Source organism: Leucopleurus acutus, assembly GCF_964270905.1.
Source record: "Leucopleurus acutus genome assembly, chromosome: 1".
Lineage (NCBI taxonomy): Eukaryota > Metazoa > Chordata > Mammalia > Artiodactyla > Delphinidae > Leucopleurus > Leucopleurus acutus.
Window position 1 is genome coordinate 171917111 of NC_139142.1, and position 27275 is coordinate 171944385.

General features: G+C 42.2%; 2 protein-coding genes across 2 annotated transcripts in view; both read left to right on the forward strand.

Moving 5' to 3' along the window:
* TRPM1 (transient receptor potential cation channel subfamily M member 1) overlaps window positions 1–27275 on the forward strand; it is a gene marked incomplete at both ends in the record, with an annotated part of 81828 nt that overhangs the window by 30861 nt on the left and 23692 nt on the right. The window contains 7 exons of the mRNA XM_082838656.1: window positions 1919–2059; window positions 2944–2973; window positions 8717–9009; window positions 11411–11639; window positions 22428–22550; window positions 23095–23226; window positions 25278–25406. Coding sequence (XP_082694782.1) covers window positions 1919–2059; window positions 2944–2973; window positions 8717–9009; window positions 11411–11639; window positions 22428–22550; window positions 23095–23226; window positions 25278–25406 — 1077 coding nt within the window. The remainder of the gene's footprint in view (window positions 1–1918; window positions 2060–2943; window positions 2974–8716; window positions 9010–11410; window positions 11640–22427; window positions 22551–23094; window positions 23227–25277; window positions 25407–27275) is intronic.
* Window positions 6478–7440, forward strand: LOC309961428 (palmitoyl-protein thioesterase ABHD10, mitochondrial-like; the record flags this gene model as incomplete). The annotated part of the gene is made up of 1 exon (XM_082838672.1): window positions 6478–7440. The coding sequence occupies one exon, from the start codon at window positions 6478–6480 to the stop codon at window positions 7438–7440; it is 963 nt and encodes a 320-aa protein (XP_082694798.1).

The following is a 27275-nucleotide window of genomic DNA, read 5'->3' on the forward strand; positions in this document are numbered from 1 at the left end:
CCAGGTTAACGCAGAGCAATTCATTCGGCCAGAATGCAGTCCCTGGCATGCAGAGTGCAGGACGTGTACTCATGTTCTGAGCAGAAGGAAGTAACGCAAAGGAGAGAAGAAGGCCTTCAGCCAGAGTCCCAGATAGGCTGGTCAGACCTCATACAAATATCTAATTCTGCTAATGTGAGAATTTGGCTTTTACTATGCACACTCATTGGATCAGAGCAGAATCAGTGGATCTGGGAACCAAGAGAGACCAGCGAGTGCACTTGTTTCCCACTTTCACAGATTTCTTAGATTCAGAAGCACTAACATTCAAAAGCCACAGCTACTCAAGTGTAGACCCAACCACATCTCTCCTAAGTGGCTTCCATCATCCTTCTCCCACCCTCCCCAGACACAGGCCGCCCCCACTTAAAACCTCCACGTCTCATGAAATTCAAGCTGCTGCTAAGAAACTTGCACCCACTGGGCCTAACACATACCCACCACACGTGTTCTGTCCCAGGGCCGTGCCCGTCTCACATCTGCAGTGCTCTCCCCACTCGACCCCTACAGCCCCTGTTCTGCCCACTCCTACCTCCACAGGAAGCCCTTTCTCACCCTCCCACCTGCCCACCCTAGCAGAGCGGGGGCCTGAACATACTGCTGCATCGGGACTGCGGGTGGCTTGGCCCTTTTTCCCCAAAACAGCAAGCTCCCCAAGGCAGGGCTGTATCTCCTTATCCCCTCATATGGAATCCCCGACTTGGTTAAGGATCACGGTAGGGGCTGAACAGACTTGCAATGGCTGAGTGAAGGATTCAGTCCTCATGTACAGGGAGGACATTTGGAAGGTGTAGCCTCCATGGGACGGACCCCAGGTTTCTACCATCATTTCAGCCGTAGGAAATTAACCAAGCAGGAAACAGCACATAGCAAAACATCCTTATAATGGACCAGTCAGCTCTCCCTCCTGGATAAGCCAACTGCCCTCTGGCGTGAATGACCGACTTACAGATGCATTGATGCCCCTCTGCCCTCCTCCCCTCCACCCACACGCTACCTTTATCTCAACACAGCCTCTTCCGTTCTGCTGCAGGACTCTGCCCCTTCACCGACTCCCGGGCACATCAGATAGTTTGCAGTGTTTGTGTTCTTACTGAAATCTGAGGGGTCCCCCAGAAAGTCACAGGGCACCATGTGGAGCTTTCCCTAGAAAGTTCCCGACCCCAGGGATATTCTGTCCACCCACTGTCTTCCACAGAGTCCTCCTGCCTGCCACGCTGCTCATTCCCTCCTTCTGCAAAAAATCTGGACGCCAGCCCCCCGAAACTGGATTCTCCCCTGCAAGCAGCTGTCAAAGCACCTTCTCAACAAAATGAATCTGCTCTTTGCACCAGCTACACCATCTTTCCTTTATGTATTTTTTCCTTAATCAATATTTTTTTATCAAAGCATAGTTGATTTACAATGTTGTGTTAATTTCTGCTGTACAGCATGATTCAGTTATACATTTATCTACATTTTTAATATTCTTTTTCATGGAAGCATAGTTTATAATGTTGGGTTAATTCCTGCTGTACAGCAAAGTGATTCAATTATACATATATACATTCTTTATATATATATTCTTTTCTTTCCCTTATGTTCAAATGCACATTACAGGCCATTCTGTCCGAGCTCACAGACAAGCCCAGGCCTCTCCCCTCCAGCCTCATGGGCTTCTAATTCTTCTCATTGGGAAGTCTAACCCATTTTCTGGAACATGGTTTACCCCCTTATCTCCCACAATCCTATGGAAACAGACTGAAGATTGTTTAATGCCCCGTTGGTACCACTAACTTTCACGTCGTAGGCAGGAATGACCATGATGCAGAGGTGTTGCCGAAATCCACACTGTGGGTCCCTTCTCGCAGGGCCTGAGACACAGCTTCTTTTCTTACAGGGCAACCTTCCACCCGATTACCACATCAGCCTCATAGACATTGGGCTCGTGCTGGAGTACCTCATGGGGGGCGCCTACCGCTGCAACTACACAAGGAAGGGCTTCCGGACCCTTTACAACAACCTGTTTGGACCCAAGAGGGTAGGACTCAGCGAACACGTGGTGTTCTGTGGTTCCCGGAATCACATGTGGTTCCTTGCTAGCCTTTCTAATAACTCAGCCGCTTCAAAGCCGAACTCATCACCCCATCCCCCAGCACACCTGCCTGTCCTCCCGCAGTGGCTCTCGGTGGGAGGTCTCAGTATGCCTCCAGACACCCAGGCTTCACCACGCACCTTCCTCCCTCAGCTCGTGGGGCCGCACAGCCCAGCACTTGCCCCTGCCCCATCCTTTGTTCGCAATAGCCTTCTTCCCAGGCTCCCTTGTCTCTGCCCTCTCCCATCCATCCTGCCGCTGGACCCGCCCCAGTTCTCCAAAACGAGGGACCCAACAGTGCACTCCCTGCTCAAAAATTCCCGAGGATCCCCAGCGCCTGACGAAGCACTGTCAAGCTCATGATCACAGCATCTAAGCCTCTCCCTAGCCATCCCCACCCTGTTGTGGGCAACCATGTACCACTGCCAGAATCAAACTCTACTACTGTGTCTGCGGCATCTTCCCCTATCAAAACCCCACGTGTGCCGCAAGCCCAATTCACGTGTCAGATCTTCCATGAAGCCCTCGCCTCGCCCGCACTCAGAGCTCCATAGCTCTGTGTCTCCTCTGTGAGTGAACTTCTCTGGTTCTACCTGGGATGCGGGTCCCATGTCTGCACATCTCTCTCCTCACCTGACCTGGGCTGACAGAAGCAGAGGTTCCATATTAAAGCATTTCCTTTCCTTGGGTTTGTCCTTAATTGTTAATGATACCAAGTACTTTTTAATCTATTATTATTGGTACTAAAGATATTACTGATGTACAACCCCCGGTATCATAACATCAGTTATCTGATTCCATTCATTTTTTTCTCCCCTTTCATTATGCAGCCTAAAGCTCTCAAACTTCTGGGAATGGAAGTAAGTAGGACTTGTTTCCAATGGCTTTATGATACTGTGGTTAAGTGTGTGGAGCCCTCTTCGTTTTGTATTTCACATAAAATTGCACAAGTTTGTTTTCCATGAATAAATCCACTACACCACACACCAAAATTTACTTGGATGATTTAGTCAAATTATGTAAAAAAAGATCACAGACATGTTTTAAAAGGTAAAAGCCACCCCATTCATTTTTATCAAAATCAAGAACAAGTCAAGCACATCCATTATTGTTGGCATCATTAACCCCACTGGTTTTTAAAAGTGTTCTGGGAATTTTACCACGTGAAAAAATAAATAAAGGAAGGATACTTTAAAAAGGGGGAAAATTATCATTGGCAAAAAAATTTGGTTTCTAGAAAACCCAGACACATTGACAAAGTTTCCTCGTAATAGGACAAAAGTATCCAGAAATAACCTTAACAAGGAAACTCAAGAACAAAGCACTAGGACTTCGCTGGTGTGCAGTGGTTAAGAATCCTCCTGCCAATGCAGAGGACATGGGTTTGAGCCCTGGTCCAGGAAGATCCCACATGCGGTGAGCAACTAAGCCACAGCTACTGAGCCTGTGTTCTAGAGCCCACAAGCCACATCTACTGAAGCCCGCGCACCTAGAGCCCGTGCTCTTGAACAAGAGAGGCCACCACAATGAGAAGCCCGAGCACCTCAATGAAGACCCAACGCAGCCAAAAAAATTAATTAATTAATTTTAAAAAAAGCACTAGACATGAAAATATATAAATGAGTGAAAGAAATATCATAACACAGAATATTAAGACTGTCTTTTGTAAAGACTCTTCTCAAATTCATGATTCAAATAGCATCCCAATTTCTGTATGGATACAGGGTAGGTTTTGATTCTGTGTTCACAGTGGACACCGACCTTCAGCGTAACTAGAAGGGTTATGATATGCAGCTTTCCGTAAGTCCATGCTCTCTTAGGTTGGTTGCATCATGTTGGCTTTATCTGTTGGGTGAAGGTTTGGTGGAACTCTCCTGTAAAATAGCCTGGTCCCAGTCCTGTGTTTTAGGGGCATATTTTTCACTGCCTTTATAATAATTTTCATAACATGAGTTCATGGAGCTTTTCTATTTTCTAGAGTCAGCTTTGGTCAATTATATTTTCCTAGCAAACAATTTACTTCTAGACTTGCAGGTACTTTGGTATAAACCTTTACATAGTATTCTAATTTTTTCAATATCTTTAGTTGTGTGCCATTTCTTGTTCCAATTTTTTTATATTTATATCTTCTCCCTTTTTTCTTAACCATACTTGCCTTCAGATTTGATTGGTATTTTTGCTTTATTAAGCAACTTTCTTTTTTCTGTTTTCTATTTTATTAATATATTTTATTTGTATTCATTCCTTCCATATACCTTATATGGAATTACTGTATTATTTTTATTGACTCAATTTGAAAGTGAAGTTTGCCCATTTTCTTTTTAAAAAATTTTTTATTTTAGTTAATTAGTTTAAAGGAATCAATCTATACTGACAGATTGTCAAGGCACTGGGATAGATGGGGGAAGATTTTTTGGGAGTGTATGAGAAAGAGGCCCTTCCCAAGGGACTCCAAATTATTCCATATTTATAGTGTTCACATCATTTTTTTTTTTTTTGGCCATGCCATGTGGAATGTGGGATCTTAGTTTCCCAACCAGGGATGGAACCTGTGCCCCATGAAGTGGGAGCGTGAAGTCTTAACCACTGGACTGCCAGAGAAGTCCCTGCCTATTTTCAATCTTTCCTGTATGCCAATAAATGCATAAAGAGTATAAATTTTTTCTCTGAGCATTGTTTTCATGGTATCCCACAGGTTTGGGTAAGTAGAACTTTCATTGCAATTCATTTCTAAACAGTTTATACTTTCCTCATTAATCCACAAGTTATTTATAAGTGTATTTTAAATTTTCCAGATACAGAATTTTGTTATTGTTGTTATCCTACTCTTGTTGATTTTTAATTTTATTCTTTGAGTGTATACTACATGATTTCTGATATCTGGAATTTGTTGATATAGAAAATCTCAAAAGAATTAGGGAATAATGCCAGGTGGAATTTTGTTAATGATTCATGTGTGTTAGAAACAAATGTGTACTCCCGGCTTGTTGGGTACAAAACATATACGTCTTTGTCAGATCAAACTTGGTAATGTTATTATTCAATTTGCTTCTATCTGTACTAATTTTTTCAAGTTGATTTCTAAGTGAGGGGTGTTTAGAGGCTCTTACTGTGATTGTGGATGGGTCAGTTTCTTTTTAACTTCCAGTTCATATCTTTTGTTATTTTATTGGGTTGTTTCTTTTTCATGTTGCTTTGTGGCTGTTCTTGCATTTTAGGGAAATTAATCCCTTGTTGGTTATATTCTTTCTCTAGCAATCTTAAAATTACTTTAACAGAATTTGCATACAACTAGTATTTTAATAATACAATGTATTATTGAAAGATAGGCTTAAAAGGGTTTCTGTTTTACAGCCTTTCATTAGTCCTTAGTGGATTTTTATTTGACTGGATATATTCTTGAAAATAAAGCTATGTTTATTTTTTAATTTCCATAATGTCAATTTTTAACCTATATAGACCAACCTTCCTAAATGACCGAAACTGTAGTTTTACTGGGACAAATTAGAAAATTTGAACAAAAACACTTTTAAAATTAATTAATTAATTTATTTTTGGCTGTATTGGGTGTTCGTTGCTGGGCACGGGCTTCCTCTAGTTGAGGTGAGCGGGGCCTACTCTTCGTTGCGGTGTGCAGGCTTCTCATTGCGGTGGCTTCTCTTGTTGTGGAGCATGGGCTCTAGGTGCATGGGCTTCAGTAGTTGTGGCACACGGGCTTAGTTGCTCCACAGCATGTGGGATCTTCCTGGCCCAGGGATCGAACCCATGTCCCCTGCATTGGCAGGCAGATTCTTAACTAATGTGCCACCAGGAAAGTCCCTGAACAAAAACATTTCAATCTAAGGCAAGATACAATAGTTTCAATTAAAATGTCAGACAACTCATTATAAGGTTATAAAACTTGGGTTAGTCATGAACAACATGTGATAGGAATTGGAGAGCCAGTCTCCCCCTCACCCCCACCCTGCCCAGCCACTCCAGCCGTGTGTATGTGGGCAAATTATTCAGACTTTGGGTCACAACTTCCTCATCTGATGGAATGGAAGACATTCACAACCTCTCAGAGTCAGTATAAGAATAAAAGTGGATCATTGACAAGAAAACTGTTTGCAAAAGAGCAAATACCCATTTCTGTCATTCTACTGGGTACTGAAGCCCTAGCCTGGAATAGTCTGAGCCCCATATATTTCCATGACACTCCTGTGTTTCAACCCCAATTCTCCCAGTCATGACAGACATTCCTTTAGGGTCCTTCTCCGTTTTCAGAATCATCCCTCACAATCCCTTTAGGAAATGGGAAATGTTGACCGTGTTTCAACCCCAATTCTCCCAGTCATGGGAGACCCTCCATTTATAGCACGTCTATGAAAAGACAAAGCTCATTCAAAATGGAGCACTTGTGGGACCTCCCTGGTGGCGCAGTTGTTAAGAATCCGCCTGCCGGGGTACCTTGTCATCGGTGGGGCTGGATGGCCGTCTCCTTCGGCTTCCACTGTGGGCTCAGTGCGTTACTTGCACTGAAGGCCGAGGCGGCACCACGGTGGCTGCCAGCTTGCAGACAAAAGACATCAATCTCTTTCCTTAGTCGGCCAGACCTTCCAAACCTGGCTCATAAAAGGCTAAAAGGCAAAAGTCCAGGAATTATCTTCATCCCTGGCTATATTAATATGAATGGTACAAAAGCATTGGCGATTGAGGAGTTTTGCAAATCTCTAGGTCACGCCTGTATAAGCTTTGATTACTCAGGAGTTGGAAATTCAGATGGTAACTTAGAAGAATGCACAGTGGGAAAATGGAGAAAAGATGTTCTTTCTATAATTGATGACTTAGCTGAAGGACCACAGATACTAGCTGGATCTAGCCTCGGTGGATGGCTTATGCTTCATGCTGCAATCGCACGGCCACAAAAGGTTGTTGCTCTTATTGGCATAGCGACAGCTGTGGATGGCCTAGTGACACAGTTTAATCAGCTTCCTGTTGAGGCAAAAAAGGAAATAGAGATGAAAGGTGTGTGGTCCATGCCATCAAAATACAGTGAAGGAGGAGTTTATCGCATTCAGTACAGTGTCATTAAAGAAGCAGAGCACCACTGCTTGTTACATAGTCCTATTCCTGTGAACTGCCCTATAAGATTGCTCCACGGCATGAAGGATGACATTGTATCATGGCATACGTCCATGCAGGTTGCTGACCGAGTAGTCAGCACAGATGTAGATGTCTTCCTCCGAAAGAATAGTGATCACCGAATGAAGGAAAAAGCGGTCATTCAACTTCTGGTTTACACTGTTGATGACTTAATTGATAAGCTTTCAACTGTAGTTAACTAGAATCACAGTTTTAGTTGGAATGTTAAGTAATGGATCCAGAAGATGGAAGAGGGATAACAGATGAAGGACCCTGATACTTAGAAGGTTTTTTTCTCTTATCTCTACCTTGTAAATATCATGTGCGTATTTAATGATGTATTTGCACAAGTGATTCAGATTGTGAAGAAAGAGCCAGCTGCTGTTTGAAAAATTTTCTCCTTCCTTCAATCCTTGACTTTTTTCATTAAAATATTTCCTATTTCTTTATTCAAGAGATGTTTACCTTCTAATGCTTGTGTTAACTGTGCCAGCTCTTACTTAGAATTGCTAATAAAACTTGATTTTTTTGTTTTCTGTTTGGTATCATTGTATATGGAGATCTGCAAAATTATTTCTGATTTTAAAATGCGGTTTACAAAATATAGGAAAATGTTTATTGAAATAAATCTAAAATGACTAGAGAAATGTCTGAAACATAATAAATTTCAAAATAAAGCTATTACTTTATATATTAAAAAAAATAAGAAGAATCTGCCTGCCAACGCAGGGGACACGTGTTCGAGCCCTGGGCCAGGAAGATCCCACATGCCGTGGAACAACTAAGCCCGGGCACCACAACTACTGAAGCCTGCGGGCCTAGAGCCCCTGCTCCGCAGCAAGAGAAGCCACCGCAATGAAAAGCCTGCTTACCGCAACAAAGAGTAGACCCCGCTCACGGCAACTAGAGAAAGCGTGCAGCAACAAAGACCCAACACAGACAAAAAGAAATAAATAAATAAATTATAATTTTAAAAAATGGAACGCTTGCTTCCTTAAACCATTAGTAGGGAAACAAGACATTTTTCTCCATCCCCTTTTACATTTTTCCTATTAATCTCCAGTTCATCGGTATCTGGCAAACGAGTGTTGGTACTTGGAGACTCCCCTGAGGAAATAAGCTACAGGCTTTATCTCTCCCATGGGGTGATTTGGATTGAAGTGTTTTCTTTGTTTTAGTTTTGCAGCATCTCTTCAATTTTTAGAGGCTTCTGGGGAAAAAAAACCCTGCCAACCCAGGCGTATAAACTCTTCAAACAGTAGTATGCCTTTTCAGCTCATTTGGTCTTCGATGGTTTACTTCTCATAATAAACATGTGCATCTTTTCAAAAGAATTAGTACACTGGTTGGAAACCGCAGATGTACTTAGAATTCTCTTTATTCCCTTGGAGGGAGAGGTTTCCCTTTTTCCAGTTGTCTTGAAACCCTTTGTTGCACGTTTATGGCAGAACCATGGCAAAGGTGCTTCTCTCCCCTCAGGATGATGAGCCTCCAGCCAAAGGGAAGAAAAAGAAGAAGAAGAAGAAGGAGGAGGAGTTGGACATAGATGTGGACGACCCCGCCGTGAGTCGATTCCAGTACCCCTTCCACGAGCTGATGGTGTGGGCCGTGCTGATGAAGCGCCAAAAAATGGCGGTCTTCCTCTGGCAGCGGGGGGAGGAGAGCATGGCGAAGGCCCTGGTGGCCTGCAAGCTCTACAAGTCGATGGCCCACGAGTCCTCCGAGAGCGAGCTGGTGGACGACATCTCCCAGGACCTGGACAACAACTCAAAGTGAGTGTCCAGAGGGAATTTAAGGACCAGGAGACACTATGGTCCTGAGCACTGTCCCTTTGCTGGGAAGGGTGGCAAATGTATCTCTCACTTAAGTACAATTACCTTTAAAGCTTGTTCATCAAGTGCTTTGTCCATTGTGTCAGCATTTTTCCTTCTGTCTCTCTGAGGTGTTTCTGGACTCTCATTGTTTTTGTTGACTGCCTTCTGGTGCAAACTATGGAAACCCAATTTTAATCAATATATGTTTTTTGTTGAAATATAGTTGATTTACAATGTTGTGGTAAAGTCTGCTGTACAGCAAAGTGACTCAGTTATACATATACATATATACATATACACATTTTTTTAATATTCTTTTCCATTATGGTTTATCACAGGATATTGAATATAGTTCCCTGTGCTATGCAGTAGGACCTTATTTATCCATTCTATATATGAAAGCTTACCCCAACTTCCCTCCCCCTTGGCAACCACCGGTCTGTTCTCTATGTCCATGATTCTGTTTCTGGGAAACACAATTTTAGTGCAAAGACAATGAGACCAATTTTCATAAGGAAACAACCTTAGTGAACCTGTGCCCTTGGACTTGACCTTCACAAGTACCTCTGGATTTCCCCCCCTTAGGACGGCTACAGGGGGCTGGAGTTGGATATTTCCCTCCCTCTAGTTCAGTGAGGCTCTGATAAAACACCAATAGGTTAAGCTCTGGTTAGCCAGTTTCCCCCGAGGGCAGGCCTTGTTATGAAGAATAGAGTGCTCTGGGCATAGTTCAGAATGGACCCTTTCCCCTCTCCCAGATGGCAGCATGAGAGGATTCTTCCCCCATCTTCTCTGTGAGAACTTGGTGGGGCTCCTGGAGGTAAAACTCACAAAAATGTGGACACTTCTCTAAGCCTGGGCCACCCGGAGCTATTAACTTGCAGACTTGTCCTCACGGGGCCTCCAGAAATTCATCAATTACAGTTCAGGTTTTCCAACCTGGCACTGGTTCCCCGGGCTTGTGCTCCATTAAGTTGCGATTCTCAGTATCTGCCTTCTGTCTTTCCAGTTTGGTGGACAGCAATTTGCCCTGTGACCTCAATTCTCTGATGAATCTAGAAAAGTCGTGGATTTTGAGTTTGTTGAGCTTTTGTACTTTTTATTAGGACAGAGTGGCAACTTCCAAGTCCCTTACGTGTGGAACCAGAAACCGGAAGTCCCCGTGCAACTTTACAGACATGTGAACTTGAATTGTACACAGGCCCTTCTGCCAACATGTAATATCTTTGTTTTGTGAAGCACCCTGCTTATCTTTCGGACTGGATTTTTAAAATCACTAGCTGACTTCTAAACATCAGGTGTTCAAGACTCTTACAAATAGGGAGGCGTTCCCCTGCCTCCATCTGTTGGCAAGCCCTGTCCCTCTGCTTCCTAGAGGACCCTCGTGGTGACCCCCTGCAACCCGTGGGGCCTGAGGCCAGAAGATACTGCAGAGTCTGCGTCTCCATCCCCCACAAGTAATGCCTCCCTTTTTCATCCTTCCACTCAGAACTGGCATCAAATCTTCTATAAAATGGAGAAACAAAAGCAAAGAAAGGTGATCCCTATAGGACTGTACCTTAATCACATCGATGCCACACAAAAAGTTGAAGGAACAAGAAGTGTTCATGACTATCATTAAATCCTCGCATCAGGGTCATGTGGAAAGGGAATACATCTTATGTTCACAAATCACCTGTGTCCCCTTCTCCATCCGCCACTTGGTTCCCATCACTCCCCCTCCCCCACCTCCAGCAATTGGTCCTCTCTGCTCTGGGTCCCCATGGCAACTAGACCTTGTCTCCTTCACAGCACTGAGCGCGCTCTTGTAATCCATGTGTCACTGAAGTATTACACTCATACAGGAGAAGGCACGTGTGCAAAACATGCAGCTTGGTGACTGTTCACAAACCCAACACACAACTTTGACCAGCACCCTCAAGAAACAGGACCCTACCTGTGCCACCAGCCCTCCTGGAGGCCTTTTCAATGTCCACCTCTCCCCTGCACCAAGGATGGCCACTGTTCTGACTTCCGGTCCCACAAGCGCTGTTTTCAAACTCTCATTTGCCATCTTTTCTATCTGCATCCCTGTTCCGTGAATGCCTGAGGGAAGGGGCTTTGTCTTTGCTCTGTCCCTGGGGCCTGAGGGGCAGACTTGGGCTCCACCTAAAGCTCCATCTACAGCGAGAGCAGTCAGCCCCTGACATGGCTAAGCACAGCCCCTGGCCCCTGGCCGTCCCCTCTGGGGACATCCCCCGGAGCTCCCAGAGGACAGGGAGTCACAGACTCTGTGTCCTGTGGCTCCACGACATCCCCGCGGACACAGCTCTCGAATGAAGAGCATGTGACCACCCTGCTCCCATTTCTGTCTCTGCAGAGACTTTGGCCAGCTTGCTGTGGAGCTCTTGGACCAGTCCTACAAGCATGACGAGCAGATCGCCATGAAACTGCTGACCTACGAGCTGAAAAACTGGAGCAACTCGACCTGCCTCAAACTGGCTGTCGCAGCCAAACATCGGGACTTCATCGCCCACACCTGCAGCCAGATGCTGCTGACTGACATGTGGATGGGAAGGCTGAGGATGAGGAAGAACCCTGGCCTGAAGGTATGGGTGACGTGGTCGGTAAGCACGGTATAGTGACAAGTGCCGCCCGTGAGCTCTGACTCCCTGCCTGGCTGAGCTAAGCACTTGCTGTGGTTTATACATCCATGACTCTGAACAACCCCAGGAAGGAGACGCCATGGCAATCCTTGTCATACAGGAGAACCGGAAGCTTCAAGATTAAGGGATAGGATCTGAGCTGCAAGGCATGGGTCTGGCTCCTGAATCCACGTGGTCTAATGCCAGAGCCTGACCTGTAGCATGAGTGGCTTACAGGCTTGGAGTCCACCCTAACTAGCCATGCATCCCTGGACCAGCCACCTGCCACTATAGTGGACACCTGAGCTCTATTTCTATAGATGCCCTTATAACTCTGAAATTGTCTGATATCGTTTTGTTTTACTTTTTAAAAACTTTTACTGAAATATAGTTGATTTACAAGGTTATGTTAGTTTCAGGTGTACAGCAAAGTGATTCAGTTATATATATATATATATATATATATATATATATATATATTCTTTTTTTTACATTCTCTTCCATTATAGGTTATCACAAGGTATTGAGCAGAGTTCCCTGTGCTATACAGGAGGTCCTTGTTGGTTATCTATTTTATATATAGTAGTTTGTGCCTGTTAATCCCAAACTCTTAATTTATCCCTCCCCCTCTTCCCCTTTGGTGGCCACAAGTTTGTTTTCTATGTCTGTAAGTCTATTTCTGTTTTGTAAATAAGTTCATTTGTATCCTTTCTTTAGATTCCACATACAAGCGATATCATATGATATTTGTCTCTCTCTGACTTACTTCACTTAGTATGACAATCTCTAGATCCATCCATGTTGCTGTAAATGGCATTATTTCATTCCTTTTTTATGGCTGAATAATATTCCATTGTGTATATACACCACATCTTCTCTATCCGTTCATCTGTCAATGGACACTTAGGTTGCTGTCTGATATCATTTTAATTGACAATGTTTTCATTCTATGGGGTTTATGAGAGAATATGAAGCTATGAAAGTATCTGAAAAGGATTTAGGGGATAGAAAATTGTACTGAGACCAAATCCCAGCTCTGCTGTTTACTACTGTTAATGACTAGGTTATCTTAAGGAGAGATTCTAACCTTCAGATAACCTACTCTGTGATGGCAATATTATACTGAGCTCATGGGATTGCTATGAGGATAAAGAAAAGACCATATATGTTATTCTGGGCATCAGGGTTCTGACATACAGAAGGCACTTCGTTTCTTAAAAATATGTTGGAAACTGGGGCTTTCCTGGTGGCGCAGTGGTTGAGAGTCTGCCTGCCGATGCAGGGGACATGGGTTCGTGCCCCGGTCCGGGAAGATCCCACATGCCGCGGAGCGGCTGGGCCCGTGAGCCATGGCCGCTGAGCCTGCGTGTCCGGAGCCTGTGCTCCGCAACGGGAGAGGCCACAACAGTGAGAGGCCCGCATACTGCGAAGGAAAAAAAAAAAAATGTTGGAAACAGTTCTCAAAGCTTTCTGAGATGCTTTTCCTGGGTTATAATCCTCAAATTTGACTTGAATAAAAATTTCCATTTCTTTCTTTAAAAAAAAATATAAATGTCATGCCTAATTGCCCAATTATACACAATGCACTAAGCTGATATTATACATAAGTTTGGATATTAATAAATAGTTTTTAGAATATCAAGAATAATGAGAAGATCCTGAAGATTTTTTTTTTTAAAAAGAGCAGGTTTCCTACAAAGCGATGAACATCAGGTTGGCATCAGACTTTCCGTTAATAATACTGAAACCTAGAAGGCACTGAAACAAGGCCTTCATAGTTCTGAGAGGATTTGGAACCTGGATTTTTTTTTTTTTTTTTTTTTTTTTTTACCCAGTCCAGCTATTTTAGACATGAGGATAGGATATCTATTTAAGATAGACAAAGATTCAAGTTATATACTTTCTACTTACTCCTTCAGAAAAAGTACTTCAGCAGGCATTCCATTGAAAGAAGCGTTCAAAATTGCAAGAACACAGGTGATGTGGAATGCAAGAAACAAGCCCCAGTTTTTAAAAATCCCCATATGAAAAAGCAGTTGGATGAAAGGAGTGCAAAGAGTCAGTGATATGCAAGAAGAAAGTACACAGAAGAATAGAAATGATTCCAACAAATAGATGCAGTGACTAAGATGCTGTAAAGGATCAGGGGTATGGGTTAGGGAAACAAAAAGAGTTCATAATCATTAATGAGAAAATAGAAGTAGAATCAAATACCAGGGAAAACAAAAAAAACTGCACACAAAAGTTAAGGCTTGGTTATGATTTAAATGAAAATTTGGTACGATTTTTGAGTGATAGAAGGTAAAAAAGACCATTTGACCTTTGATACCATGATCAGGTTTCTCTAGTAGCACCAGAATTCTACATTAAAATTGCAATCACAGCACGCCATGTGACTGTACAATAGACAGTATTTTATACGGTAATAAAAATGTAAATGCTTTTTATTGATCTTCAGTTTTTTAGAATAATCCAATAGACAGAGTATTGAAGACCTAAATATAAATCCTAAATATAATACAAAGGTTATCAAGTATGAAACTACGAAAGTAAAGGTACAGCTAAGAAAATTTGGCTGGTGGGAAGGGGAAGAGAGAGGGGTAAACAGCATAATATCCCCATGTTGTAAAGTGGGGAATCAGAACTGTCAAGAGTTGTTGAAACAAGAGGTGAAGATTCCAGTTTATTGTGTAAAGTTACAAAGGTAACTTCATAGGAACTGAAAATACCGATGTGGTTGTTAAAAACGGGAGCAGAGGGGAAGGAGATAAATTAAGATAAAGTCTCATCTAAAATAATAGGATGTCTATAGATATTTAGATGACTAAGATAGTACTTAAATTAACAAAGAAATAGCAACATAAGATATTGCCTATGTTGCTAAAAATATGAAAGTATCCATAACAGCTAAAACTAGAAATAGAAGCAAGTGTCTCAAACTAGAATTCAAAAATTTCTCTTGAAGACAAATGATATGAAACTATATATTTAAAAAAACACACTGAGAACCTGAGTACATCAACCCAGAATAACCAACATCAAGACACACTTTAATAAAGTTATTGGATTTTAATGAAAAAAAGAATTCTTTGAGCTTCTAGGAAAAAAAAAAATCAAGTGACTTCTAAGGGAAAAAAATTCAATTATCATCAGACTTTCAATAGCAACCATTTATGTCAGGAAAAAAAATGGTGTGTATCATATAAAAATACTCCCAGAAAGAAAATTGAGGCAAAGATTTTATATCTAGCAAAAGTGATGGTCAAATATAAAGGGTGCACATGACATGTTGCCAACAGGCAAGAACTCAGGGAAATATTGTTCCTATGAGCACTTTCTGAAGAATCTGTTAGAGAAAGAATCTCCAACAACCAAAATAACCAGAGAGGCATCAGCAACAGGGCTGATAGCATCAGATACATATTTACTTGTAGTGTTAAAACTAAGTGACAGTTAAGTGGGAGAGAAAATAGTATATAACAGCTATATGTTCTGATAATATAGATATAATAGAACCATTTAAAAATGAGAGGAGGGACTTCCCTGGTGGCGCAGTGGATAAGAATCCACCTGCCAATGCAGCGGACATGGGTTCGAGCCCTGGTCTGGGAAGATCCCACATGCCATGGAGCAACTAAGCCCGTGCACCACAACTACTGAGCCTGCGTGCCTAGAGCCTGTGCTCTGCAACAAGATAAGCCACAGCAAGGAGAAGCCCACACGTCTCAACAAAGAGCAGCCCCTGCTCGCTGCAACTAGAGAAAGCCCATGCGCAGCAACGAAGACCCAACACAGCCAAAAATAAATAAAATTACATCTTTTAAAAAAATAAAATCAAATAAAAAAATTAAAATGAGAGGAGAATGGGGAGCACCTGTACAAAAAAAAGTGTAACTTTTCAGTAATCATAATTGATAGTGGTAGTATTAACATCATTATTCTGAAACTATTAAGTTAAAGCAACTGATTAACAGTGAGATATTTTAATTCTGTCACCCCCCTCTGTCCTTGAGAACTAGGACTTGGTGTGGAAGAAAAGGAAACACAGATGTAATCTGGAAGAGGATAAGCAAAAAAGCCTATAGTACTTAATTGGAAGCATCAATATGAATTCATTCCAGCTCTGGCCAACGAAAAGCCTAGGAACAAAGACCTACCCAAAAGCATGAACAGTCCTAGTGCCCAGACTGTGGCCTTGAAATATCATTTCCCATTCACTGAAGCCAGAACTTCTTGGAGATATGGTTGATTCCAGGTCTGTAGCAGGATATGTACAAGATGAGCCCAGAATAGTTGACACACCAGTTGTTAAAGAAGCTATCAAGGACCCCTAGAGTCAGATCAGGGGGACCCAGGAGCAAACATGAAGAGGCTTCCACTGGCCAAAGAACAGGACAGTTTGACCTTCAATACTATTACTAATAGTAATGAATAGCAAATATCTTTAAATCCATGAGTTCATAACAATATTTTTAAGTAAACATATACACTAATAAAGAACTATCAGGAAGAAAAATTAAGAAAACAGTCATTCCATATACAGTTGTATCAAAAAGAATAAAACACCTAGGAATAAATTTAACCAAGAAGGTGAAAACCTGTATATTGAAAACTATGAGATATTCATGAAAGTAATTGAAGAAGACACAAATAAATGGAAAGATATTCCATGCTCAAGGATTAGAAGAATTAATATTGTTAAAAAGTCCATGCTACCCAAAGCAATATACAGATTTAATGCAATCCCTATTAAAATTCCAATAGCATTTTTCACAGAAATAGAACAAGCAATCCTAAACTTTAGGTGGATCCAAAAAGTTTCCCAATAGCCAAAGCAGTTTTGAGAAAGAAGAACAAAGCTGGAGGCTTCATGCTTCCTGATTTCAAACCTTATTACAAAGCTATTGTAATTAAAACAATGGAAACAGGAACATAGATCAATGGAACAGAATAGAGAGCCCAGAAATAAACCCATGCATATATGGTCAATAAATTTATGACAAAGAAGCCAAGAATATACAATAGGGAAAGGATAGTCTCTTCAATAAATCATGTTGGGAAAATGGGACAGCCACGTGCAATGAAACTGAACCACTATTTTATACCATACCTCCAAATTAACACAAAATGGATTAAATACTTGAACATAAGACCTAAAACCATAAAACTCCTTGAAGAAAACATAAGCCCTTGACACGGTGATGATTTTTTTTAATCTGACACCAAAAGCAAAGGCAAGAAAAGCAAAAATAAACAAGTGGGACTACATCAGACTAAAAAGCTTCTGCACAGCCAACGAAATCATCAACAAAGTGAAAAGGCAGCGTACTGAATGAGAGAAAATAGTTGCAATTGTATGTCTGATAAGGGGCTAATATCCAAGATATATAAAGAACTCATACAATTTAAAAGCAAAAAAAAAAACAAACCAACAATCCAATTAAATAATGGGCAGAAGATCTGAATAGACGTTTTTCCAAAGAAGACATACAGGTGGCCAACAAGCACATGAAAATATACTCAACATCACAAATCATCAGGGAAATACAAATCAAAACCACAATGAGATATCACCTCACACCTGTCAGAATGGCCATCATCAAAAAGGCAAGAAATAAGAAGTTTTGGCAAGGATGTGGAGAAAAGGAAACGCTGGTGCATTGTTGGTGGGAATGTTGGTGGGTGTTCAGCCACTATGGAAAACAGTATGAAGGTTCCTCAAAAAATTAAAAATAGAACTACCATATGACCCAACAATTCCACAACTGAGTATTTATCCAAAGAAAACAACACTAACTTGAAAAGATATCTGCACCCTAGGTTCATTGCAGCATTATTTACAATGGCCAAGACATGGAAACAACTTAAGTGTGCATTGATGGATGAATGGATAAAAAATTGTGATATATATGTACATATATATGTATGTAATGATATATATACACACAATGGAATATTATTATATATACACAGTGTATATTTTATACTTTTTTATATATATACATATATAAAATGGAATATTATTCAGCCATAAAAAAGAATGAAATCTTGCCATTTGCGAGGTGGATGGACCTCGAGGGCATTGTGCTAAGTGAAATAAGTCAGACAGAGAAAGACAAATACATTATGATCTCTTTTACATGTGAAAACTAAAAAAACCAAAAAGCAAGTTCATAGACACAGAGAACAGATTGGTTGTTGACAGAAGCAGGGGTGAGGATGGAGTGGGAGAAATGGGTGAACTGGTTTTTATTTTTTTAGTTTAACTAAATTGAATACTTTATAATAAAAATAACCCACAATGAGATAGCACTACACACCCACTAGAAAAGCTAAAATTAAAAGACTGACCATACCAAGTGTTGGCAAGCATGTGGAAGAACTATAACTCTTCTACACTGCTGGTGGGAATACGAAATAGTTAAAAGAAAAATTAGTTACCTTCAGTAGCTGATAGGAAATCAATTCACTATCTTGAAAACAGGTACATAAAGGGGAAAGAATCAAGCATTTATCCTGCATTTTCTATATGAACTGAACCACTGGGTAACCACTGAGTAGATGAGGGAAACATCTCTTTGTAAAATTATTCCAGCCAAGAAATGGAAACCAAATGACAGCATTAGAACAGCACCAATTTTCAACCCCAGTGAGTTGATGAATTGACATCAACTGCTGCTAACATCACCAAAAGAGAAACGGTATACTTTGTTTTTTTTTTTTTTTTTTTTTTTGGTGGTACACGGGCCTCTCACTGTTGTGGCTCTCCCGTTGCGGAGCACAGGCTCGGGATGCGCAGGCTCAGCGGCCTTGGCTCACGGGCCCAGCCGCTCCGCGGCATGTGGGATCTTCCTGGACCGGGGCACAAACCCACGTCCCCTGCATTGGCAGGCGGACTCTCAACCACTGCGCCACCAGGGAAGCCCAAGATAAACGGTATACTTTTTAATGAAAGAACATGCCATCTACAGTCTTGCCATAGGGCTCAAACCTGGGTCTGTTTTTGTTTCATAGATATGTTCATTTGTGTCGTATTTTAGATTCCACGTGTAAGTGATATATTGTATTTGTCTTTCTCTGTCTGACTTACTTTGCTTAGTATGATGATCTCTAGGTCCATCCAGGTTGCTGCAAATGGCACTATTTCATTCTTTTTTATGGCTGAGTAGTAGTCCATTGTATATATGTACCACGTCTTCTTCATCTAGTCATCTGTCGTTGGACATTTAGGTTGTTTTCATGTCTTGGCTATTGTAAATAGTGCTTCTATGAACATTGGGATGCATGTATCTTTTTGAATTATTGTTTTGTCTGGATATATGCCCAGGAGTGGGATTGCTACATCATATGGCAACTCTGTTTTTAGTAACCTTCATACTGAACATATCTACAGAGCAGAAACAGACTCACAGACATAAAGGACAGATTTGTGGTTGCCAAGGGGGAAGGAGGGGTGGGGGAGGGAAGGATTGGGAGTTTGGGATTAGCAGATGCAAACTAGTATATATAGGATGGATAAACAACAAGACCCTACTGTATAGCACAGGGAATTATATTCAATATCCTGTGATAAACCATAATGGAAAAGAATATGAAAAAGAATATATATATATGAGTCACTTTGCTGTGCAGCAGACATTAAACACGACATTGTAAATCAACCCTACTTCAATAAAATTTACAAAACAGCCTGGGTCTGGTCCAGCCTCTGCATCCAGCTGCCAAGTGGCAGGAGAAAACAAGGGCAGAGGAGCATCCTCAAATCCACTCCGTGATGAAGTCTACAGGTCCAAATGTTCTATCTCTTCAACCCATAAACAACCAGGAAACATATATTTTAAAAAGCAATTTTTAAACGTGCCAGAATTTTAAAGAGCAAGATGAAACTATAGAGTCTATAGCAGTGCTGTCCAACAGAAATAAAATGCAAGCCACATATGTCACTTTAAATTTTCTAGTTAAGAAAGTAAAATTTTTAATAGTTACAAAATGTTTTTTAAGTACATTGTAAAAAGTAAAAAGGAAGCAGTTGAAATTAATTTTAATAATATATTTATTTAAACCAGTATATACAAAATATTATCATTTCAACATGTTTTTGAAAGGAAAAAAATCACTAATGAGATAGTCTATAGGCTTTTTTTTGTACTAAGTCTTTGAAATCCAGTGGGTATTTTTCTATCATTTCCTTCTTTACCTAATGCTACTTTTAGATATAATGTCTACCCAAAGGTATAAATATTTGTAAACATCAGACTTCCTCCCAAGCATTTTTTTTTTTGCGGTACGCGGGCCTCTCACTGTTGTGGCCTCTCCCGTTGCGGAGCACAGGCTCCAGACGCGCAGGCTCAGCGGCCATGGCTCACGGGCCCAGCCGCTCCGCGGCATGTGGGATCTTCCCGGACCAGGACATGAACCCGTGTCCCCTACATCAGCAGGTGGACTCTCAACCACTGCGCCACCAGGGAAGCCCCCTTCCAAGCATTTTTTTTTTCTTCCAAGCATTTTTAATTCACAACATAAATATATAATTATTTTAAAGCAGGGATGGTTTGTTCTTTTTTTAATTTAATTCTTTGAATAGGTCATAAGGACATGCACATATTAAAAAATTAAAACTATTTTAAAGTATAAGTGACAAGTCTCCTTCCCAACTCCTGTCCCCCATATGGCTTGTTCTACCCACTGGCAACCACTGATATTTGTTTCTTATGTATATTTCCATATATAAAGCTACTATGAATAAATATTCTTTTTTTCATGATGAAGTAAATATTCTTTTTTTTTTTTCCTTTTCACAGGGTTGGCATCGTTATTGTTTTGTACCTTCCTTTTTCACTTCCTCTGGGACACAGAATATTCCTTCATTCTTACCCGCTTCCCCAGTTCTCCTTCATGGTCGATGGCCACAGTTTATGACCAGTCCCCAGTGAGGCCATGGAGGTCACTCCTGCCTGGGGGTGCTACACTCACTGCCACCATGAGTGCTCTTGGACACATACTGTATCTCACTTATCTGCTGTATAAATGTCCAGAAGCGGAATTGGTGGCCCCGTGGGGATATGCACTTGCAATCTTGATAGCTGTCCCTCTGTGGAGGTGTCCACATATAGTGTAGGGAATGTCTTGTTTTCCCACAATTCCACCAATACAGTGTGTGAGCAAACATTCCAATCTAATGGTAAAAAATGAGATCTCTGTGTAGTTTCTTTGAATGTCTCTTATTATGAGTGAGGACAAGCCCATTTTCCTCTCAGTACAAATGTCCCTAAGTTCACTGCCTTTGCCCATTTTTCTGCTGGGTTGTTAGAATTTTTCTTCTTGACTTCTAGAAGATCCTTTCTAATTAGAAAGATTAGCCCTTTGCCTGTCACATGAGCTGCAAATATGTTTTCCCAGAAGTTATTTTTTACTTTGGTTAAGGCATGTTTTCATTGTGCAGAAGTTTGTGATTGTTTTTCAGTATCAAAGATATTGATCTTTATTTTGATTGCTTCTTGATTTGGGAGCCTAATTAGAAAGGCCTTCTCCTACTCTCCATTTATGAAAGAAATTTCATGTGGTGATTGTTAGTTGTTTTATCTTCTGTCTGTGCCCCCTCCCTTTTTTTTCTTTCACAAAATATTTGAGCTAGATGCAATTTATTCTGGTGTATGTGTGAGATATGAATCCAACCTAATTATTTTCTAGATGATCACCCAGTTTCTCAATACAGTTTATTAAATAGTCATCTCTACTCCTCCCATTGGAGGTGGTGTTTGTATCACAAATTAATTGCCTATGTGTAGTTGAATCTTTTTCTGGACCTTCCATTCTGCTCTATTGTTTGGTCTCTTCGTGCACCTGTACCACTTTGTTTTAATTATTGGTGCTTTATAATATAATTTTTAGTATATGGTAGAAATAACCCTTTTGTGTTACTCTTTTTTTTTGAGATTTTTTTTTGATGTGGATCATTTTTAAAGTCTTTATTGAATTTGTTACAATATTGCTTCTCTTTTATGTTTTGGTTTCTTGGCCGTGAGGCATGTGGGATCTTAGCTCCCCGACCAGGGTTCAAACCCACACCCCCGGCATTGGAAGGCGAAGTCTTAACCACTGGACCGCCAGGGAAGTCCCCCTTTTGTGTTATTCTTAATAATGGATTGCTGAGGGGAAACTTTAAAAAATTAGCATTGAACATTGGGGACAGAGTTCCGTATTGGAGACACACTGCATGGCACTGACAAAAATGTCAAGGGTTTCCATCTATGAGCTAGGCCATCCTTTTGCTGTCTAGGCAGAGCCCAAGTAAGTCCTACATTCATGAGTCACATTTGTCTTCCAACTCTTGGTCCATATATTCACATTTACATCTAAGTTATTCCTATATAAAATATTTTTGGTCTACTTCACCAGAGGTATCCTTTTATTTATTTATTTATTTTTACTTACTATATTTTACTTTAAAAAATTGCCTGCTTTGAAACACTATTGCAAGATCTTCGCTTTTTAAGTCAGGATTCCACACCATACTGCTTGCTGTTCATCTAGAAAAATCTGGTGGATGATCTTAAATTTCTCAGTGTCTGCAATTCTATCAACATAGCAAACAGAATAAACCACAGACCGTCAGAGCAGAGATAGACCTGTTCCAGGGCTGCTAGATTACTGACTAATGCTGAAGATCATAATTAAAAATTTTTTGCCTATACTGGGAAAATTTTTAAGAATTACCATAGCTTAAAAATCCACTTTTCTCATCATACCTAGGTTATCATGGGGATTCTTCTCCCCCCGACCATCTTGTTTTTGGAATTTCGCACCTGTGATGACTTCTCATATCAAACATCCAAGGAAAATGAAGACGGCAAAGAAAAAGAGGAGGAGAATATGGTCAGTGATACCCTTGATTCTAAAAGTATCCATCAACTCTCATTTTCAAAATAGTTGTGATTTCTCTCGCCGTGAATTTAGAAACTGCAAGAATTGGGGACATTTTTATAATCCTTGATTTTTTTTTAACATCTTTATTGGAGTATAATTGCTTTACAATGGTGTGTTAGTTTCTGCTGTATAACAAAGTGAATCAGCTATACATATACATATATCCCCATATCTCCTCCCTCTTGCGTGTCCCTCCCACCCCCCCATCCCACCCCTATAGGTGGTCACAAAGCACCGAGCTGATCTCCCTGTGCTATGCAGCTGCTTCCCACTAGCTATCTATTTTACGTTTGGTAGTGTATATATGTCCATGCCACTCTCTCACTTCATCTCAGCTTACCCTTCCCCCTCTCCGTGTCCTCAAGTCCATTCTCTATGTCTGCGTCTTTTATATCCTTGATTTTTGAGGCACCTGTCTCTTAAATATGGTGCTGGAGTCCAAGGCATTTCCCATCTGGCAGCCTGCTTGCCACGTGCTCTGCTCTGTTTCCAGGATGCGAATGCAGACACTGGCTCGAGAAAGGGGGACGAGGAGAATGAACAAAAAAAGCAAAGAAGTGTTCCCATCGGGACCAAGATCTGTGAATTCTACAACGCTCCTATTGTCAAGTTCTGGTTTTACACGGTAAGTTCCCCGCCCTTAGCCTTCACCATTTAGCATGTTTTAGACATGTCAGAATCAAGAAAATTGTCAAGGGCTTAAAAAAAGTATTTTTTTAAAAAAATCAATGGATTAAAATTAATTATGAAAACAGAAGTGGGACTAACTCAGAATCTTCAGCTAAAATTGGATCTAGATAGATATCTTGTCATATATTTATACATAGGAATGTGGCCATCCTAGCCCCAAATACAACATTTCATAAAGCAAAATAGTCATATTCTATTTGCTCAAGATGAAGGATTTTTCAACTGTCTTTAGTAATACAAACTTAGGGAAGTAGAGTTTTATTCCAACAATGAACAAAGATGACTAGAATTTAGAGAGCAAGCTCGCAGATGTCATTTTTCAGGAGACTGACGGGGTTACTCAAAGAGTAGGGTTGAACCCAGAGCATGAAGTCCTGGAATAGAGGAGCAAATCAAGGCATCTCTGCTCTCAAGTGCAGGCCACACTGACCTCGTGACCACACACTCTCCTCCAGCCCCATCAGTGGCCTCTGTCTGGACGGCTCCAGCAGAGTGGTGCACCCAGAACAAGAGTGGTCCAGCCTTATGCACGTGGATGGGCAGGAAAAGTGGGGCGAGGAGACTGGAGCAGCTTGGAAGCCTTTGGAGGAAACTGGCTCAGGTGCAGGCCGTCCCAGCAGGGGTGGCAGGCATGCTGTGCTTCCTGCAACCACTGCGGTCCGGGGGAGGGACAATATTCATGAAGTCCCAAATGCCAAGCAGCAGCACACGCCTGGCACATCCTGGCACTGCAGTCCCATTAGTGACTGGGTGCGAGCAGGTGATGGGATGTGAGGGGCCAGGTCCAAAGCCATGGACAGGGTGATGGATGAGGAGGGCAGAAGGCAGAGGCAGAGCTCTGGGGCGTGGCACCCAGCGGGCTGCATGGGGACCCAGGCCAGCTATAGCCTGGACACCCAGCCTTTTGGCAGCCACATCTGGCGATACCACCAAAGCCACAGCTGCCCACTTGTTCTGGTCAGAACCAGCTGAGGACCAGGAAGATACCTGGCCTCCACAGATGCGTATGTAGAGGGCGGGGCCAGGGGGCTGATGAGCCTTGGGCGTCTCCCCAGGGCCTCTAAATGCTGCCTCTGGATGTGGGGAGGGGGTCGCACATTTTATAGCTTTCCAGGGGTTCCCAGTGCAGCCCCACTTTGAGACCTCTTGCTCCAATCCTCCTGCAAAGACTAGATAGTGGATACATGGGATGCTACCTGTATCCTCGTAAAACTTAAACAATCAGGAGGGAGGCATCTTTTAAAAAAAAAAAAAAAGGCTGCGAATCACAAATATTGTTGCTAGTATACACCCTCCCCCCACCTACCCAAGACTTCAGAAGGGGCCTGTACCCATGGTGCGTACAGCTTCAGAGTGAATCAACCTCGGTCATCTTCAGACCACCCTCCCTCCACCTCATAGCTCACTCCCATATCCCTCCCAACTCTACATGCCACAAGGATAGGCACCCTGCTGTGGGCACAGCACATCACAGACATATCAGGGCTGACCGAGGGGCCTCAAGACAGATGTGTGTACCTGGGAAGACACCTCATTGTCAGCCTCCTCCCTTCGAACCTCCCACATCCGCCAGCAGTGGAAAGGTTCAAGAAGGAAATTTGCAAGGCAGGGAAGAGTCAGTAACATTTTCCAATTTCCAGGAATGTGGAGGGCACACCAGTCAACTACTAAAAGTTTCCCGACTCATCATAATTTCGTGCAACTTTATAATTTCCCCTTGAGGATGATAGTAGCAACAAATGCATCTTCATTTAGAGAATGGACTGTCAGTGCCCATATTGCACTAAAGTACAAAATGCCTCCCCATCTGCCTCAAAGTCCTCTGCCTGCACTGGTGATGTGAGTGGAAGTTTTCCTCTAAAGGATTCAGTGCATCTGGAAATGAAAATTTGTTTTAGAAGATGTGTCCACTTGTAAATAGGGTTTCGAAGCTTTTTTCAGGCACACGTGACCTCCCCAGAACTGCTCACAGTTTCTGCCTTTCAGATATCTTACCTGGGTTACCTACTGCTGTTCAACTACGTCATCCTGGTGCGGATGGAGCGCTGGCCCTGCCTCCAGGAGTGGATCGTCATCTCCTACATCGTGAGCCTGGCCCTGGAGAAAATTCGGGAGGTGATGCTCCAAAGGCCTGTCCCAGCCCCACCCACCACTGACTTCAATTCAGATGTATCTTCTTTTAAAAAAAAAAAAAAAATTTTTTTTTTTTTTTTTGGCCACAGGGCATGTAGGATCTTAGTTCCCCAACCAGGGATCGGACCCATGCCCCCTGCAGTGGAAGCACAGAGTCTTAGCCACTGGACCGCCAGGGAAGTCCCCAGATGTAGCTCCTTATTTTAAAAACGTATTGTGCAAATCCCAAGTGCCGTGGAACTTTTCTTTCGAGGTGTCACAATCCCAAGTTGATTCAGTTCCCTTGCTTGAGATTTATACACCTTCTGCTTCCAACTGAATTTGAACTTGAAAATCAAAACACAAGGCAGAATAGATGGTGTTTAGTAATAAAAATAAGTCTGAGTGCCTAGAAAAGCAGCATAAATGCTGCCAGGTACCTGAGATAAACCAATGACTCCAACTGGGTACAAATTTGGGCTCTGTTTTCTCAGAGCTGGAAGTAGAAAGGGAGATGTAGGAGATGACATTTCTCCTGTAACTCAGGACTTTGAACCACACTGTCCTCCCTCCAACCCAGAAGGGGATTCTTGTGCAAGGGGTTTATTAAAGGAGAGCTCCTAGGAGAGCAGAGAGAGGCAACAGGGTGACCAGGTCAGAAGAGGGGACGGGGCTGAGCAAGGTGTGGCTTCAGTGGAATCTGTCCCTGGCCTAATCCTGCAGGGAACTCTGAATGTATTTAATACTGTAGAGTCTGTCCCACTTTGACCAAAGGGAACAGACTTTTGTACCCACATCAGCCAGCCATCAGCATCTCTGGGAAAGTGGCTGCAATTGCCCAAGGGGGCAGGTGGGAGCCGAACAGCGGCACCTGCAGCAGATGGGGGCTGGGCGCATCCACCTGGTGGAAGCCTCCAGTGCCTCTGGGCAGGCTGCCAGCGCAACTGCTGCAAACAGAGGGAACAGGATTTTCAAAGAAGTGTTAGAAAAGGACAGACACCATCTCTTGCAGACTCGTGTCACAGGAGACTTGAAACTAACATGTAACTTCAAGAGGGCAGCCCCTGCAGGCTGCAGCGGAAATATGGGCCAGGTCCTTTTCTTTCTAATATCACCTGCAAGTTTTAATTCTTTATGTCAGCTTGTAAAGGGAAAGCTTATAGCCAAGAAAAAGTGAACTTGAGAAAGCACACAGCAGAACTTCATATTCTTTCTCCCACTGATAGAGAACCAATATTCTTATTTTGCAATCAGCAGTGACCCTTTCACTGAACTGAAAAATTATCACTGGCAACTTCTTCCCAGGAGAGCTAATTCGAGGCTGTCAGTCTGATGACAGCCCGAGAAACGCAGAGTGCCAAATCTAAAATGTTATAAGCCATCTCCTACTACTCCTGTTTCTTTTCTAGCTGGGCTTCATTCAAACTTTGCCCACTTTACAACTGGGATTTCCCAAGTGGCCTGCCGTGCCATCTCTAGGGACACCGTGAGCTCACTGAGCATCAGCCATATACTGACACTGTTCTTTACCCCCAGTTATAGGAAAGAGGGTGGGCGGCCATCAGTCAGAGTGCACAGGTTGTTAAACTAGTGAACGCCTTCTGGGTTGGCCCATAAATAGCCACCACCCCATCCCACCTCTGGAGCCCCCAGAACCTCCCCAGAGTCTCGGTAAGTAAAGGGGTACCACTTTTAAGACCCCCACCCTGCTGCACGCCATAGCTGCATACGTGGGGCTTGCTCTAAGTGTGCCCGTGCCTGCTGCTTGTTACATATTTTCAGGTTTACTCTGAGGAAGTGTCCCTTTAATCAGTGGTGATTTTGAAAGGGTAAGCTCTCAAGCAGGAGAAAATCAAGTTCAGCTTCCCCCTG